The 18,012-nt window shown below is 57.0% G+C and overlaps 3 protein-coding genes across 4 annotated transcripts; all 3 read left to right on the top strand.

The window, feature by feature from the left end:
* Window positions 1-942: 942 nt before the first annotated feature.
* Window positions 943-3,719, top strand: ABB37_08154 (hypothetical protein; the record flags this gene model as incomplete). Its single annotated transcript, XM_015807052.1, has 1 exon — window positions 943-3,719. Exon 1 carries the CDS (start codon window positions 1,482-1,484, stop codon window positions 3,717-3,719), a length of 2,238 nt encoding a protein of 745 aa, XP_015654447.1. The 5' UTR covers window positions 943-1,481.
* A 612-nt stretch (window positions 3,720-4,331) lies between these two features.
* Window positions 4,332-6,370, top strand: ABB37_08153 (hypothetical protein; the record flags this gene model as incomplete). 2 transcript variants are annotated; one of them, XM_015807051.1, is made up of 1 exon in its annotated part: window positions 4,332-6,370. In XM_015807051.1, the coding sequence occupies exon 1, from the start codon at window positions 4,541-4,543 to the stop codon at window positions 6,368-6,370; it is 1,830 nt and encodes a 609-aa protein (XP_015654446.1). In that variant the 5' UTR covers window positions 4,332-4,540. The 2 variants fall into 2 exon arrangements, with proteins under 2 accessions (XP_015654446.1, XP_015654445.1); XM_015807050.1 differs by having other exon boundaries at window positions 4,514-6,370.
* A 4,628-nt stretch (window positions 6,371-10,998) lies between these two features.
* ABB37_08152 (hypothetical protein) lies at window positions 10,999-17,283 on the top strand (the record flags this gene model as incomplete). The annotated part of the gene is made up of 1 exon (XM_015807049.1): window positions 10,999-17,283. The coding sequence occupies one exon, from the start codon at window positions 10,999-11,001 to the stop codon at window positions 17,281-17,283; it is 6,285 nt and encodes a 2,094-aa protein (XP_015654444.1).
* Window positions 17,284-18,012: the final 729 nt, after the last annotated feature.

Raw genomic sequence — 18,012 nt, 5'->3', positions numbered from 1 at the left:
TCTTCCACCATGTTCTTTGTGTGTTTGTTTGTTTCTTCGTTCTCCTCCTCCTCCGTCATCGTCGCAGCGCCATCGACGGCTGCGTGCAACGGGAGAAGAAGAAAGGGAAAAGCATAGTTGATTATTATTACTATTTGTGTGCTTTCCTCGCTGTCACACAAGCTGGTGTGTGTGTGTGTGTTGGATGGTGGTTGGTCATGTTGACGTTGATGATGTGCGTTGAAGCTGCTGACTGAGTTTCTCTTTTGTATCCCTCTATTAATACCTTTTCTTTCCTCTTTATTATCATTGTTTTTCCACGACCCATTTCTTTCTTTCATGTTTTTTTTTTTCTCTTAGTTTTTGTATAATCCCCGGATGTGTATTAGCAACTATCGGCCCTGAATTCCGACGTAGGTGTTCGCGTCGCTCTCTCTATCGCTCGTGAAGAGAAGTAGGGGGAGGCCGATTTGTGTGTTTGTGCGGCTTCATGTGGGTGTGCTGCGCTCTTGGGAAGGTGGAAGAGGAGGTGACGGAGCCAAACAGGGCGGAAGGTGGGGAGGCGCACTGGGAGGCCAGAAGGCAGCTGTTGTTGTTGTTTGGGTTTTTCTCTAGAGAGATGCGTTACCACATGTTCGGTTTACACCTGTGTTGACGCCACAGCGTCTTCACACGACTTTATGAGTGAGGTCCCGATGGAAGCTACCTAACACAAACAAAAAGAACTGGTATTCGATAAAAGGATATGTATAGATACGAAGAAGACCGTTGTGGCAGCTCTTTGTCGAACCCTCTCGTGTCGATGGCAACGGCGATGAGGACGAAGAAGCTGATGCGTGCGCCGTGTGTCGCGCAGCGTCAACGGACCTTCAACTCCTTCTCTTTCGATTTCTCTCTTTCTCACTTTCCTTTTGTTATCTCCCTCTCCTTATTATCATGTATTTGTTGTTGTTGTTTTCGAAAGCAAACATCTCGCACTACGTGTCGCTTTACGTAGCGGTGCGTGGAGGTACATTTGCCTCTGTTTGTATTTTGTTGTTTTACACGCGCATTTCCTCATCAAAGCAGCCCCCTCTCTCTCTCTCTCTCTCTCATCCACACACCTCCTTCCATTTCCTTTCCCCACCGCATAACTCGCCATTTCTCGTTGTTGTCTGTGTGCGTGTGTGTGCGGCCACCGCTGACTTCTCTCCCACCCGCTCGCCCGATTTGCCTCAGCTTTTTCTCAACGTTTTTTGTTGTTTGGTGTCCCTCCCCTCTTCTTCTTCGCGAGCTATTCTTTCTTACCTTTGCCAACCATCTCTGCAACACACACCTATCCGGATATATATATATATTGTTTCTCTCTTTCTACAAGTATCGGCGTTTCTCCCCTCTCGCACGTGCACCGCATCTCAAAACAAAGGAGAGGTGTGGCAACATCAAAACAATAATAATCTTCTTTATTCATTTCTTTATTTGTATATATATCCGGCGAGCGCCGCCGCACACACAGGGTGTAAATGCTCCGACTACGTCTCTCCCCCGCACCGCAGCAGCTGGTGCCTCTTCGGCACTTCGCGTACTGCTCCTCTGCATGGGGAGCCTTCACCTCCGCCTCCCTCAGCCGCTACTTCCACTGCACCTTAAAAGAAACACTGCAGGGCGAAAGTGAGGGCGTGAGTGCGGTGGCGCCGTCGCCGTCGGCGTCGTTGTCGTCTTCCGCGGCGCGGCACGGAAACGCAGACGCGGGCACGGTCGTCTCAACACGTGCATCACCGCAGGCAAAAGCACCTTCAGCGCTGCATTACTCATTAGAGCTGTCCCTCCCGCACCTGCCGCACCGCAGTCCCTTCACCAATGGAAGTCTGAAGGACACTGGGCGTGTGGGGACTGCGGCACGCAACAGCGAGCTCATGGAGGTGCTGCTGGCACCCTTGAAGGGTACTGCGGAGGTCGCCTCACGAGAGGCGGCGCAAACACAGCTGTTGCATCCCCGCTGGAGCGCCTTCCTGCGGCTGTGCGATGACGTCGTCGCCGCCGCGGCCGCACGTCGTGCTACGCCGTCTGCACCCTCCTGCCTGATGGGCGTGACTATCCCTTGCAAGGAGCCGTACTTTTGCGCTGCCGAGCCGGTCCGCAAAGAAGAGAGGAATGCAGCAGCCGCAGCAACGACCACCACCCCCACCGCGTCCCCCCTCTCCACCATCCAGGCGGCGATCCTACTCTTTCATCAGCACTGGCGCGTGCCCGTGATGCTGGCGCTCAACACCACGGTGGCGAACACACATGCGGTGCAGCGCCACACGGGCGACGAGTCAGACGCGGCCGGGGAGGCCGATGCAGCCGGTGCGTCCACGTCGGGTGTGGAGGCGGTGGTGCATGACTTCGTGTCGCACCTGCACGGTCGCCGGATGTTCCTCGTACGCGGCGACTCCCCCGCCACGCGGTACGGCGCTGCTCGTCGTGGCTCGTCTGCGGTCGCGTCGGAGCTACACACCGCCGGCGATCTGATTCGTTGTGTCAGCAGTGCGATCAAGCGCCTCGCTCTCCCGGTGTCGTTGTCGTCGTCGTCGGCATCGCAGACCGGCGAGACCGCCACATCGGTGCAGATTGCAGTGGCCGGCTACGCGCAAGGGCACCCGCTGGACCGGAGGTGGGCCGCCTCCCCCGCCGCCGCTGCCGCCGCCACGACGGCAAACGCCGCGTTCTTCCACAACTTCGAGCGCGACTTTAACGCTGCCGACGGCCTCTTTGAGCGGATCGTGCTGTCGCACGTGGCGCCGTCGAGGTCAACGTCGACGAGCACAACAGCAGCGAACGGTGGTGCCACCGCAGCTCTGCTGCCCGCCGTGCATCATCTCTTTCACACCCTGGGCCGTCTACACGCCGTTCGACAGCTGTGGCTGACCCCTTCGCACTACTCCGCCGAGGCACGTGCGGCCTGCACGCGGCAGCTGATCGAAGAGAAGGTGTTGTTGTGGAAAGGGTCGGAGGCGCTGAATGGTGGCAGCGGTGGCGGTGGTGGTGCTCGTGTGATTGTGACGCAGATGCTGACCTCTGCGGATGAATTTGCGGGCTACGTCGACGACGTGCAGCGTGCGTTGCGGATGGCGTCTCCTTCCTCGCCGTCCTCATCCCCCATTTCTGTAACCGTCATCCCCGGTATTCTCCTGCCGCACCCCACCGACGCACACGTTCTGCTGCGCGCGCTCTACTACGCAAAGGTGATCCCGAGCGTGCGGATGCAGCGGGCACTGGAGACGTACCGCACCGACTTGAAAGGCGTGTGGCGGAGCATCGCGACACACCGCGGCACCACGGAAGACAACAACAAGGAAGGGGCGACCGCCGCCACCACCGCAACGGCAGCAACAGCACAAGTGTCCTACCCCCAGGATGTGGCGAACGGCTACATGTCCACCTGGCCCGGCGCCGTCGTGGTACGCAGCGACGCAGACGTGGCGGCGATGGAGGCCTTTGTGGACGACGCCCACCGTCGTGCCGGTGCCCGCTTTGCCGCGGCCTGGATGGCAGAAACGGTGGACCTGTTAACGGACTTGCAGCAGCGCATCGGCGGTGCGCACGTGCCGGTGCATTTCTTTACTATGTTCAACGACGCCGTCGATGTGCGGCTGGCGCAGCTGCTGGATGCCTATGCGGCGGCGCAGCAGCAGCAGCAACAGAAGGCGACGTTCTGCCTGTGTAGAAGAGAGAAGGAAAGCAAAGCGGCCTCTGACGCTGCTGAAGCCACATCCTAAGAAGGCGTTTCTCCACTGTAAAATAATGAAAATGATGGCACCGCCACCTCTTGCTGTTGTTGCTGTTATGGATGTTGATTTCTTCTTCTCTTCCCCTCTTGCTTTGAGTGTTGTTGTTTTTGGTCTCGTTTTCATTTTTGCAAGCGGGCGTCGGGGTCGTGTGGTGGTGCGCGCGGCTCACACGCCACCGCACACGCACACGCACCCCGTCCCTCTCTTCCTTTCTCATTTATTCATTTACTACCTATTTTGGTGCTTCAAACAGTGTCTTTTCCTTGAGCTTATATAGGCATACTACAGTGTACTTCAACCGTTCAAGAAAAAGAGAACGTACGGCAACACAACGGGTGGCAAGAGGTGCTCCTCCGCAGCGCGTTGCCGCAGTAGGCAACAGGGAAACAGCTCTGGGTAACGAGCAATAAAACGGAGTTCGCCTTCCGCCGGTTTTTCATAAGCTTCTTTCCCTCTTTCCCTCTTTGTAATTCAGAGTTTTTCACGGTAACAACTTTGTTGTTGATCTTATCTATTCTATTTCTTTCCGACGACGAACTTCTCTTCCTCGTTTTTCGCCCTTTTCGCTGCTCTGCATGCACCCGCGCGACACTCGTCGCAGCGGACGACACATCTCTCTTGACATCACCGTTCACGACCACTGTCTTATGCGTAATAAGTATTGGTGTTACTATTACGGCTGCTGCAACGGATCGCTCAGCATATAGCCTTCATCACAACTTCTTTTTTTTTTTACTTTGTCCAACGCTGTTCATCCCCCCTCCCTCTCCCCTCTCTATCTAGCCATCTATCGAAATACATATGTGAATATGCAGGCATCCACGCGTGGCAGCGCCTCCTCCGCCTCTGTGGCGGGAGCCAACGGCAGCTCCCTATGGCGCCGCCTACAAGCCTTGCAGCCTACGCTTGACCTCACCACGGCCCACATCCTCCACCCCACTCCTACACCCTCTTCGATGACATACAGCTTTGTCGTCGTGCCCCCGCCAGTCCCGGCCGCCACGTCGACCTTCGAGCGGCACGTCGCGTCGTTGTTGTCTCACGTACCGCATCCGGCATTCATGACGTGCACGAGCTACAGTCCGTACTTCAGCAGCGCAGCAGCAGCGGCGGCGGCGGCAGCGGGCTCGATACACCCCGCCGACGCGTCGGACGTTGCGGAGGTCTCGGCGACGCAGCAAGCCCTTGCATTCTTGAACGCGCAGTTACCGGTTGATGCGGGGCTTGTACTGACGATCACCGCCACGCGAACCACCACCACACCGAATGCAGCGGACGAGTACACGCGCCACCTCGTAAGAACCGGCGGCGGCGGCGGGCCCCCCTCCACGTTGACCGGGGCCTCAGAAGATGGCATTCGAGCTGTGATGCGCGACTTCACGCATCGCACCGTGACCTTGTCTCCCACCAACGCCACGACCGCCCCGGCGAGTTGTCGCAATGCGGGTCTGATGGTGCTGCGTGGCGACGATGGTGGTTACACCCGTCGTCGGCATCCGGCGGCGGCGACGGCGGCGGCGCACGGCAGCGGCGCGCAGCAACTCCCCTTGTTTTACCCCACCACCGCTGCCTCTGCTGATGCTGACTCCGCCTTCTCCCATTTGCCGAACCCGTACTCGACGTTTGCCGATGGTGCGGCGCTGCTGCGCTTTGTGGTCAGCGAGCAGGCGGCACCACCCGGTGATGCCACCGTAGCGGATCTGTGCCTCTTTACAGGTGGCTATGCGCAGGGCCACGTGCTGGATCGGGTGTGGGACGACACGGAGGCGGCACCGAAGGCGAGAGGCGACGTCTCCGCGCAGCACGCGAGCACCACCGGCGTGCCGCTGTCGCATCAAACGGATTCCTCCTTGGCATTTCTGGCGCGACTGGAGAAGCTGTACGCAGACACGGAAGCGACGCTGCGCTTGGCGCAGGGGCCACCGCACGCCCCGCATGCAGCCACCGTGGAAACCTGCCGGGCGATTGCAGACGCCCTTCTCGTCCGACTCGACGCCGTTCGACAGCTGTGGCTGACCCCTTCGCACTACTCCGCCGAGGCACGTGCGGCCTGCACGCGGCAGCTGATCGAAGAGAAGGTGTTGTTGTGGAAAGGGTCGGAGGCGCTGAATGGTGGCAGCGGTGGCGGTGGTGGTGCTCGTGTGATTGTGACGCAGATGCTGACCTCTGCGGATGAATTTGCGGGCTACGTCGACGACGTGCAGCGTGCGTTGCACGACGTCATTTGCAATGGAAAGAGCGCGAGACAAGAGGACGGCGCGGCGTTGGTGCTGGTGCCGGGATTGATGGCCCCCCTCCGCGGCGAGCAGTTCGTGCGCGCCACGCTGCTGCTGAAGGTGATTCCGAGCGCGCCGGTGCGGGACGCGTTAGACGTCTACGAGGCGGCGCTCAAGTCTGCGTGCTCTCATCTGGACGACGCGTCGGACCGCGTTGCACCCGACGCGGAAAGCGCTGCTGTGCGCCTTTTCCAGCAGGCGAAAGAGGCAGCAGAGGTGGCGTTTCAGCGCGCCGTGGAGGACTTCACGGTGGCGGTGGCGCGCAGCCTCTACGCGCGTGGCTACACGCATGTCAACTTCTCCGCCTTCCAGTACGGGTGCGGAGAGGCGGTGGGTCGGGTAGTGGCGAGGTTGCCTCATTGAGCAGCTCCCCGCGTGGCGGCGTTGTTCCTCTTCTCGCCCCCTCACATAATGCGTGCGTTGATGATGAGGGAACGTTCTTTGTCCCTCCTCTCCTCTTCTGCATGTACACGGTCATGTATCGTCCGTTGCAAGAATGAGGTCTATTTGGTTTTCTTCGGTTTTACTGGTGCGATGTGTAAGTGAATGCACCCCTTCAACTGTGCAGAGGGAAAGAAAAACAAGAGAGAGAGAGAGAAAAGGCCAACAACTGAACGTGTTGTTGACGACGCCTCTCGGATTGTGTGACCGCGCGTGTGCATTTGTGCCTTGCCTTTTGCGGACACCGCGTAAACGTACACAACAACAACAACAAAGGGGAAAAGAATGGGCGCGTCGATACCCCTCTCGGCTCCCTTATCCTCTCCTCTGCTACTCCCCTTTTCTTCTACATCTTTTTGGGTGTAAAAACGAACTTCTTCGTCTCCTTGGTGATGATGATGATGGAAACGGTTAAACACTCTGGCGAAGACCGTTCTTTTTATTTTCTTCCATATCTAAACTTAGTAATACAACTCAAATTAAGCCCCTGTTATCTCCGTTGTCGCACTGCAGCGTCTTCGCGTGTTTCCCTCGTGTGTGTATTTTTTTTTTCCCTTGTTCTCTGGTACTCGCACGACTCTTCTTACTCACCTCTCGAGCGCACACGCACGCACGCGGGATAACCTCTCCTCGCCTTTCGTCACAGTATCGTCTTCTACTTGTTGTCTTGACCTCCTGGTCGTTCTGCCTGGACACCCTCCCTCACCTGTGACGTCTACACCCTCTTGTAGATAGATCGTCACAGCTAAATACATATATATATATACATACCCACCAAAGAAGGAAAGAAGAGGGAGGCAGAAAACGGAAGCGTCTACGTCGTTTACGGCTAACGCAGCTCGCTCCTTCTCTTCTATTATTCTTCTTGTGTGTGTGAGTGTGTGTGTGTGGATATGTGAACTCGAAAAAAGAAGTACATATTAGTATATATATCTAGTAGATTATCCCTAACTGTCTCACCTTTAATATATATATGTATATATATATATAGTCTTGTTGATTTATTCAAAAGTACTCCAAAAGGAAAGAAGAGTATAACACTTAGCAGTATTCGAGGAGGAAGTGGTACTACGGTAACACCTCTGCGCCTTCTTCTTCTTTTCGCTCTCTCCTCGCGTCGCCTTTTCTTCTTAATTTCAATTTTGTTTGTTTGTTTCTGTTTGATCGTTTTAATTGCGTTTTCTCTTAGGCTTCTCTTTCTTCTTTATTACTTCGCACACAACAACTTCTTTTGTTCGCTTCCCATATCTTTTTATTATTATTATTACTTTGTTGTTGATCCGTTTGTTTGTTTTACTTCTTCTTTGGTTGGTTGCTTCAGCGCTTCTTCAACTTAAAAATTATTTCTTCTTGGAGACCTTCATCATCATTTTGTCGTCGGCGTTTCGCTTGTTGTTTTTGTTGTTGTTGTTTTGTTTTCGCACGATCCATCGCAGCGCAGCCGCACCCTTTCCTCTTCCTTTCCCTCTTCCTTTATCCTCCCACGTCTCCACATCGTGTTGGACGCCTTACTGGCTGCTCTTCAAGTTTTTCCCACATATTTTGTTGTGGTGGTTTACGATTCTTCGAGTGCATTTTTCCTGGAGGGGCAGCAGCGGTACAGCGTGTCGATTCTCACCTCTCCTTATCTTCTTTTCTTTGTCTTGTTGCTCTTCTTCCTCACCTACCCGCGCCACCTGCCGCCCCCCACACACACATAGCCTTTCTTTCTTCTTTCCTTTTTTCTTCTTTTCTCACTCTTCCGTTGTTTACTAACTGGTACCTCTTTTCACTGAAGGAGGCAAATAAAAAAAACCCGAAGGGATTCGTCCGCTGTCCATCATTCGGCAGCATTGACGGCGTTGGATTGTTCTTGTCAGAGGACGCTCTCCCTCCTCTCCTTCTTGATTTTTTTCTTCCTCTTTGCATCTTCATTCCTTTTGTTTGTATTACGACTACTACTCTCACCTCACTGCGGCCACTCATCACCGACTTACTTAAAAGGGAAATTTGAAAAAGGAGAAAAGAGAGGAGCGCTCGCTGCCGTCACGCAAGTTACACACTTTTTTTTTAATACACATTGCTAACGAACTGGACGCTTGTCGTTACTTCCCACTCTTCTGGGCTTTCTTTTCCCTTTTCGCTTTTCTCTTCTTCCTTCTGTGCACTTCTCCGTATTCGCGTAACAGACTATCTAGCGTCTGCAGAGAGAAGATCTGATAGCGGTTGAAAAAGGCGGGAAAAGATTTTTTTAAAGGAAATCGTCGTCAACGACTCGATACAGGAAACCCAAAATCAAGAAAAAGAGAAAGAAAGAACGGTGGACAGAGTTTCTTTTGATTGTTTTCTTCTCTTGTGGGTGTGAGTGTGAGTGTGAGTGTTTTGTAATCTTCTCCGTTTCTCTACACAAGCGCGCTCACCACTCGTGGCGTACTTACCGATTTTTTCCCCTATTACTATTACCTCTCTTCACAAACTGTGTACGTTACTTCATCTTCTGCCGTACGTGAGCTCGGACAAACGGAGCGCGCGCAGTGCAGAGAGAGAGTTGTGTGCGCGGTTGCCAACGCAACGTACGTCATTCAAGGACTCTATTATTATTATTTAAAAAAAAAAACTTAATTCATCAAGACGTTGTCTTTCTTCTCTCTATCTTTTCTTTTCTTTTTTGGATATATTTTCGCATACTTTGCTTTCCACTTAAAGAGCGGTGATATACGCCGTTTTATCTCGTACCATTCAGTTCTTCTTTGCCCTTTTTGTGTGTTTATTTGTCTTCTATCGCTTCTGTACTGTCATTTATTATTTTTGGTGTTGTTGCTGTGTTTTTTTTGTTGGTTTGTTTCCTGTTTGGGGGGCTTCTCATTTGAATACTATTTTCTCCAATTTTTTCTGTTTCTTCTCCACCTTCTTGTAAAACCCCGAATTTCTCAGTGGGCGCACCCCTAACTACTTATTCTCCTTCTTTAAATACAAAGACGAAGAACGGTTTTATTTTGTGTGGGTTTTTTTGCATTCCTTTGCTGTTTTTTCCCCGTACAGTTGCGTAGAGGAGGAAGGGAGGAGGACACCGCCACCGCAGCACCAATAACATCTCCCTTTCTTTTGTTCTTGCGTTGATTTGTTCCTTCTCGCCAACAACCGTTTTGCTCCAACGCTGCGCTTCTGCGGCCTCTTCTTTCGTTCCTACTTTTTTTTCCGCAGATTAAATATAATAACAATAACAATAATAATAGTACTAATACTCGTAACGGAACTTCCCTCGAATTCTCTTCTTGAATCCGAGTTGCTGTGGCGCACGGTCTCTCGCACCACCGCAACAGACGGAAGAGAGAGAGCGCGTGGAAAACTCCCTTGGGCGCAATTTTTCCTCAAGGAGCAAACCAAAAAGAAAAGGGAAAGGGAAAAAGAAAAACGACAGATAATTCCTTTGTTTTGCTTCTTCTTCATAAAAAAAAAAACTTCGAATAGCGCTGCCTTTGTGTGTGTCTGTGTGTGTGTGTGTGCATTACTCGTTTTCCTGTGTGAGTGTTTTTTCTTGGCCCTCCGTGTGTTCGTATCGGCCGGATTATTCTGCTTCTTTTTTCTTTTCAAACGGTTTCAGGGATCCCCTCTGGTGCACGAAGGCTGCATCAGAGCTCCTGACAACGCAGACCACTGTGTTGTCGTGTGTTTGCGTGTGTGTGTGTGTGGAGCTACGGCACCGTTTTGCATTCGAAGAGAGAGAACATACTTAAAAAAGAGACAGCAAACAGAAAAGACCGCAGAGTGGAGACTTTATCGGGCGATTAAACACCCTTTTTTCTCTTGTTCGTCGCATTGACAGTGCTACTTTTCGTGTGTCGGTGTGTGTGTGTTTCTCTCCTGATATCAGCGCTGTTGATCATCACGAAATAGTCACGTCTCCCCGAATTCGAGCTCTTTGTGTGTTTTGTGGGTCCTATCGTGTCTGCGCTTTCCTTTTTTGTTGTTTGTGCTGACTGTTTTTTTTTATTTATTTTACTTTTCTTTTTAACTAGCTCCTCTCTCTCTCTCCACCTCTCTGACCCGCCCAACCCCCTCTTCACTGTTTCTTGTGTTTCTCACCCCGCTGCTTCACTCCCGGCTCTCGTTGCGGCCAGCGGACACCTTCACACACACGCGCCTTACACAACACGATCGTGTGTTTGGTTTTGCTTTGGGGTTTCTTCTTTTTTTTTCTCGCCTCCCCGCGTGCGTTTGCGGAATATCTTTTGTTTTATTCTTTCTCTCTCTCCTCGTATCGTTCGGTCCGTTGATCCTGACCTGCGTCGTTGTGGTAGGAAGGCCACCATCAACATCCGCACCGGCAACCACGCCCGCACGTACGCACCGACCTTGCGGCACAGACAGACAGAAAAGGAGGAGCTGAGACGTCTCCGGGGGTTTAAAAAAAGATCAGAGGCAGAAGACCAGTAAAACAGGAAAAGGTCAGTTGGAGTAACATAAACATATTTTTCGTTTTCACTTTTTTGGCTGACCACCGGACTCTCGCGCGCGCGTCAGCTTTTGGGGTGTGTTTTGTGTCTGTTCCGGGTTTTTCCCCTCTTTGCATGAGTCACCCTCTTCTATCCGACCTAGCACGGCGCATCAGCCTCCACCCGGGCTGTCGGGTTGAACTTCGCCACCACTGGCCCGCCCCACACTACCACAAAACACCGCAGGATGTAGCCGAGGAAGCGGAGGAGGTGCAGCGGCGCCAAGCCGCCAGGGCCTCCGCCTCTACCTCCGCCTCTGCCCCCTCCCCCCTCCACACCACGGCCGCAGCAGCAGCGGCAGCGGCAATGGCGTCGGGTGCCAACGCAGGGGAGCCCTTCAACCCCTTCGATCATTTTCGGGTCCGCAGAAGCCCCGTCGCGGCGCGGAAGTCATCACGGCATCACAAAAACCATGGCGGTAGCGATGCGCACCACACGAAGGGGACCTCCACGAATCGCCCCTCTGAACCTTTCAGCGACGCTTCGTTGGCACCCGCTGCGGCGGAGGCGAGGAGGCGTAGTCGCACTGGCAGCGGCAGCGGCCAATGCGCGGCGACGACAGCGTCCTCTGCGACAAAGAAGAAGAAGCGAAAAAAAGGTGTTGCCGCGACGGAGGTGTGCAACCCAACCTCCATGTCCACGACGACGCTTCCCCCATCACCGCTCGTGGCGTCTGCGGCGGCGCCCTCTGCGGTGCTGGCCACGACCACCACCACCTCCTCCTCTGGCTCCCCGCTGTCACAACAGCACGGTGGGCAGGGAGGCAAGAGTGGCCAATCACCGTGCAGCACCAGCCATCATAACAGCAACGGCGCCCCCTCATCCATTAAGAAACGAACAGCGAAGGAAGCGCACGAGGAAGGACTCCACGGCACACCAGCATCAACAAAAGCATTGAATAGGAAGAAGAAGCTCGATGCATCGAAGCCAGCTCAAAGCAGTTCAGCGAATCGCAGTAGTAGTAGTAGTAGCAGCAGCAGCTGTGTCAATGACGCCCATTCTTCTCGGACCAGCAGCAGCAACAGCAACGGCAGCGGCGACGGCTACCGCGACACCCGCTGTGACAGCGATCTAGACAGCGATGAACTCGTTCCCTGTCGCGACCCTCTCCACGTACGCCTCCCTCGCAATCCGGTCCACCGAGCCACCACGAGCGGCGTTCCCCGCCCCTTGCACGTCACGGTGCGCTGGAGCGGTGTGCTGCAGCGCAGACGGCGATACAACCGGCAACTGCGGAAACGACTGGAGGTGCAGGAGGGGATGACCGCGTTGCCGCTGCGGCAGGCCACTGTGTCGTCTTCCTGTGAGGAAGCCGCGGGGTCCGAAGCGTCTCCGACCCCCGGCGATCCGCATCCACACACGTCAAGCACCGCATGCAAGCTGCACTTCTCTGCTCGACGTACCAGCAGAGGTGAGACGGGCGGGGAGGGCGAGGAAGGAGGGGCAGAGGACGACAACCTCGACAGCCCCGACCAGCGCGGCCGCGGCAACGATGAAAGGATGCAGGACGATGCGGCAACCGCCACGGCGCCCGCTTTGCAGCCGCCCAGCACCGTCGATGCGGTGTCCCCGTCTGGCCGCGATGGGACGAGTGTCGAAGCTCGTCCACATCAAGAGCATCCGCAGCAGCGATCCGCAACGTCGCAACTCTCGCAAAAAGCTTCGGATGGGCACCGAGATGCAAAAACCGGACTCGGAGCGGGCGGCACGCGCAGCAGGGCCGACGCCCACGTTGGCACCCACGCACCACCGCCACGCGCCGCGGATGACGAAGAATCGTCCTACACAACCTATACCGTACCGACTACTGCCGCGGCACAACAACAACAGCAGCAGTACTACGCCCGTCAGCCCCCTTGCAAGTCGATGACGATGTTCTCGCAGAGCACGGGCACCGTCCCGGGGCGCACCTCCGTCCTGGGCATGACCTACTCCGATCTCCCTACCCCGTCCAGCTCCGCCGACCCCTGCGGCGCCACGTCCTCGCAGCGCGGCCACCGCCGTCGGCACAACTCCCTCCTTATCATCCGCTCGCCCCCGCAGGACAGCAACTCGGAGACGATCATGACCGCCGCCGGGGGGACGTGCTATTACTACTCCCGCCCGGGCGTGTACAGCCGTGTGAACACCGGCAGCGGCAGCACCAACCTCCGCGTCACCTACGTCACGAACAACAACAACGGCAGCAGCAGTATCAACACCGGCACGGCGGAAGGGGCAGCCAACTCGCAACAGCAGCAGCAACAGCCTCTGCCGCGGTTGCGTGGGCTAGCGCACGTCCCACGACCCCGCGCCCTCACCATCAGCGCACAGGGCTACACGGAGATGGGCAGCCACGGCCAGATCCGCTCCAGCTCCGGCAGTCCGACCACTGTCGTGGTGCCGGACAGCAGCACGTACGGCGGCGTGCCCGGCGCGAACTTCTCCGCGACCACGCCGCCTGGCTCCCTCCCGTCTACCCCGCTTCAGATCTCGCCTGGACAGGGTGTCTCCGTGTACACGCACAACACCAACAGCAGCAACAACGTGAGTAGCGCAGCGGGTGTGCGCGGTGCCGCCCCTACCGTAGTCTCACCCGCCGGTCGGCAGTCACCGCCGCCGCTGACGATGAAGACGGTGATGCGGCAGCGTCGCCGCTCCTCCCTTCTGCGGCAACAGCAGCTGCAGCAACGAGCACAGCAGCAGCGGCAGCAGAAACAGGAGTCGCCCTTCCTCAGCTTCTTTCCCTCGCCAGAGGCCGTCGCAGCCCACATGCTGGCGAAGAAGTCGTCCAGCACCACCACCGGAGGACGGGTAACACCGCCGCAGCAGCCGCGGGCGCAATCCACGGCCGCCTCCTCCACGGCAGGCACCGTCGCTTTCAGCCCTTTGAACGTTCACGTTGCGGCCAACACGCATTCCTCTTCTCCATCACCGCGGCCCTCGCGCGGGCCGCTGTCGGTCGACGTGTTGGAAGGAAGTCCACTGCCCTGCGATTCCGTGCAGCACGACAAGTCCAGCCCACCCTCCGAGGGGAATGCGGATCGGTCGCGGCTGACGGACCCGCTCAGCGCACGGCTGACCAAATCCTACTCTAACGTGACCTTGCATGAGGACCCGATGTTGCTCAGCGGCCCGGCGGTACACAACTACCTCGCCATGCACCCCCAGCGCGACCGCTCGTGGCTCTCCACGCTGGACCGCAGCAGCAGCCTGCAGCTGATGCGCGTCTCGCAGCCCTACACCTCCCACCCGGATGTCCCGTCCCTCGCTCCGTACGGCGCGACGGGGGGTCGGGGTGGGAGTCCCTCCGCCACGGCCAACGTGCCCTACGGAGGCGGCCAGGGAGACGAGAGCGTCAGCGGCGGCGGCGGCACGAATTATCTGAACTACACGTCCGGCAACCCGTCCGCCACACCGCAGCCGTACGGCGCCACCTTCCGCTCTCCGTCCTTCCCCGCCACGATGTGGGTCGGCACCGGCGATACCGAAGCCCATGACTCCTCCTTGCAGCAGCAACAGCCGTGCATGCATCCGCAGCAGCACCAGCCGGGGTCGCCGTTAGGGGTGTGGGCGTACAATGCGCGGCCCTGCTTCTGCACCCCCAGCGTGAGCAGCGCGTGGGTGGAGCAGACCGGGCTAGGGGCGACGACGACGGCACACGCCGGCCGCACTCCGATGATGCCGCACCCGGGCAGTTACCTCGGCTTCACCACGAATAACCTCTCCTCTGAGCCGGCCACGCCCATGTTTTTTCCGCAGCAGCAGCGACTCCGCTCGCTCTCCCCACAGCAGCAGCAACCGGGTGCGAGCTACTCCGCTATGTCCACCCCGCATCTGACGCAGCTGCCACCGCCTTTCCTGCCATCCTGCTCGTCGTCTCCAGGCACCGTAGCTGCCTACGGCGCGGCGCGGCGCTCGAACTCACTTCTGCAGTCACTCCCCTTCCCCACCTCGCCCCATTCCCCCCACGTGCCGGAGATCTTCTGCAAGCTGCAGCGCTCCGACAGGCAGCGGCTGCGTCGGCGCGGTCCGGTGCTGCCGCCGGGCACGAAATGCCCTGGCATGGCCGGCCGTCTCGCCTACGATGCCTACCGCGAAGCCGTCCGCCGTGGGCTGGTGACGGAGGAGGAAGAGTGCAGCTACTACCTCAGTCATCACCGCTACTCCGCGACGGCGCCGTCGGCCGGCAAGAAGGAGGAAAGTCTGACCTCGTCGACCACGTCGTCCCCGCAGCCGCGGTCACCAAGGAGGGTGTCCGAGTCGTCGCCGAGTCCACCGGCGGCGCAGCGCAGCCGGCATCACAGCCTGTTGGCCCCCGCCGCTCGCCCCCTCTGTGTCGTCTCCTTAGCGGACCTCCGCACCACGTCGCCGACACGGCAAAGCAAGCGCAAGAACAAGAAACATAGCGACAACAACGCGGCACAGACAACGAACGCGACGGCGACGGCTGCCTCGGGAAGCGTCGATGCATCAGACAGTGATGAGCAGCGCAGCAGCAGTCGCAGCAGCAGTGGTAGTCCGGTGTGGCACGGCAGCGACTTGGACGGCTCATGGAGCAGCCCGCGGTTTCTCTATCACATCCCGCGCTGCGGCGACGACCCGTACCACCGCGATGAGGAGGCGCTGGAGATGATCAGCGTGACAACGGCGTCGTCGTGCGCCTTTGGTGCGGGTCTCGAGGGGCTCTCGTGGCGCGAGTGGATGCCGTCCTCACCGCTGGAGGCGAGGGAGGAGGTGCTGCGCAGTCTCGCGGCGACGAGCGCGTCCTCGTCGGCAACCACCGCGCACACCCTACACAACTCAAGTCACGCCTCGGCCGGGATGGCCGCCGGCAGCGCACACGGAGCGCAGCTGACCTCCACGATGGGCGGCAGCTTCAGCAGACGTCTCTCGCGGACCCAGGGGGGTTTCAGCGGGAGTACCAGCTTCATCGTGCCGCCTGCCGCCGCTGTGGTAGCCGCCGCCGCATCCAGCTTTTGTGCGGCGCCTGCTCCCACCAGCCCTGACATGGCAGCCCCGCGCAATGCGGACGACATCGAGCTGACGCACACCACCGACAACAACAACAACGGACAGCCGCTACCGCCGCAGCAGCGCACGCAGACCGGGGCGTCGAGCGGAAATGCCGGTGGCGACCGCAGCACCCCCACCGCTGGCTCGAAGCGCCCATTTATTGCGGAGTGGATCGTGTCGAAGCTGCAGAAGCACATCGAGAAGAAGCGGCAGAAGAAGTTGCTGAAGCAGAAGAAGCGTGAGGTGGCCGCGATGGGAGGCGGAGGCGCAGGAGCCGTTCTGCCTCTGCACGCGGAGGAGCACCCACCGCTTCCCAGGGACGCGGCACACGCTCGAGGGGAGAGTGGTGCCCTGCGCGCCCGCAGCGCGACATCGTCGCTGTCCGAGCACACCGAGGCCTCGTCGCCGCTGAGTGGCAGTCTGGCGCTGCAGCACCGCCACAACACCCCGTCCACGCCGGAGACAATAGCGTTGGAGCAGCTGCACCGCCGCACGGCCTACCTCGCCGCCGCTTACCAGACGGAGCTCGTCATCTACGAGCAGAAACGGCGGGAGCTGCTGGCAAACCGGGGCGACATCAGCGCATTGGTGGAGCGCAGCCGCAGCCGCATGACGCCGGAAGCCGCAGCCGCTGGGTACTTCTACGAAGCGCAGGGCGGGGGTGGCGGTGTCGGTGGCGGCCATGGCGATGCCCCTCATCGTCTTGTGCGCCCGCTGCACTCGCCGGAGAAGGACGCCGTCTATCCACGTATCACGACCTCCTCCTCCTCCTCGCCGCCGTTTGCCGCCAAAGTAGCCGCCACCGCACGGTTGGAAGACGCAGCAGAAAAGGAGAATAAGGAAACACAAAAGGGTCCGCGCGGTAGAAAGGGAGGGGTGCGCTACGGCAGCGGAGGTGCGGCCGGCATCGGCAACTCCGCCTCCTCTTCCTCCACCACCACCTACAGCACCAGCAGCGGCAGCAGCAGCGGATATCTTCAGGCGGTCGTCAGCGTCGCCTCACCCGTGCGAACCGAAATCCCTTCTGCCAACGCACCGTCAAAACCACCTCCAGTTGCGCGGATGACAGCGAAAAGAGGTGAACACACGGCGGTGGTTGCGTTGGAGAACAGGAATGTCGCACCGCTACAAGATCAGCAGAAGCAGAAGCAGCCGCAGAAGCAGTCGAAGGGTGCGCTCACGAGTGCGGAGCAGCGCAAGACGTCGATGCCGCTGCAGGAGCGGCGACCGCAAACAAAGACGCAGCACCCGCGTGCGGGGGCGGAGAAGGCCGAAACGGAACAGATGCGCGTGGCGCTGGACACGGTGCGCATGAAGCAGAAGTCAATTGAGAGTTGGATACACGCGATTCGGCGTCAGTGGTAAGAAGAAGGAAAGAGAGAAAAAAACAGGGGAAAATATTCCAAAAAGGAAAACCGTTGTGTGGAAGGCTTTGGGTGAAGCCGCGTACACCCCCACAGGTGTATTACATACACAGTCGAAATAAACTGCTGTCAACGCTGACGCACGCTTCATGGCGAGACGGTTTATTCGCGACAACTAGACAATACATATATATAGATAGATTTTAAGATCGTAATGAGAGAAGCTAAGAGCGCGGATGTGACGTATATTCACGTCTTCTTGTCTAGTTGTGTGGGGATACATATATATATATATATATATATATTTCTTCCCCTGCTGCTGCATGCGTTCTGCGTCTCGCCTCCTCATCGATTTCCCACGAGAAGACGGTTGGGGCGGGGCGGGACACAGGACACAGAACGGTTCATGCTGATCTTTTTTTTCTTCTTCTACCTCCCCTGATTTCCTTTTATTATTATTATTTTGTATAGTTCGTCTTCTTCTTTTCCTTTTCTTCGGTAGTTTCGTTTCGATTAATACGACGTCTGTCTGTCTGCTTTTATGACTATAACTATTACTTTCTGCAAGGTTCTGCACTTTGTTTTGGTTTTCTGGTTTATATATCTTTTTTTTTCCGTGTCTCTGTAGTGATGATAAATGCGAATCATTTTCTGCTTGACCATTTAGTGTGTTAGCTTCTTTTTCCTGTAGATTTCGCTTGTGTGTGGGTGTTAATGTGTGTGTTTTTGG

This window comes from Leptomonas pyrrhocoris (assembly GCF_001293395.1).
Source record: "Leptomonas pyrrhocoris isolate H10 chromosome Unknown, whole genome shotgun sequence".
Taxonomy (NCBI): domain Eukaryota; phylum Euglenozoa; class Kinetoplastea; order Trypanosomatida; family Trypanosomatidae; genus Leptomonas; species Leptomonas pyrrhocoris.
This window is presented reverse-complemented; position numbering and strand designations above follow the sequence as displayed.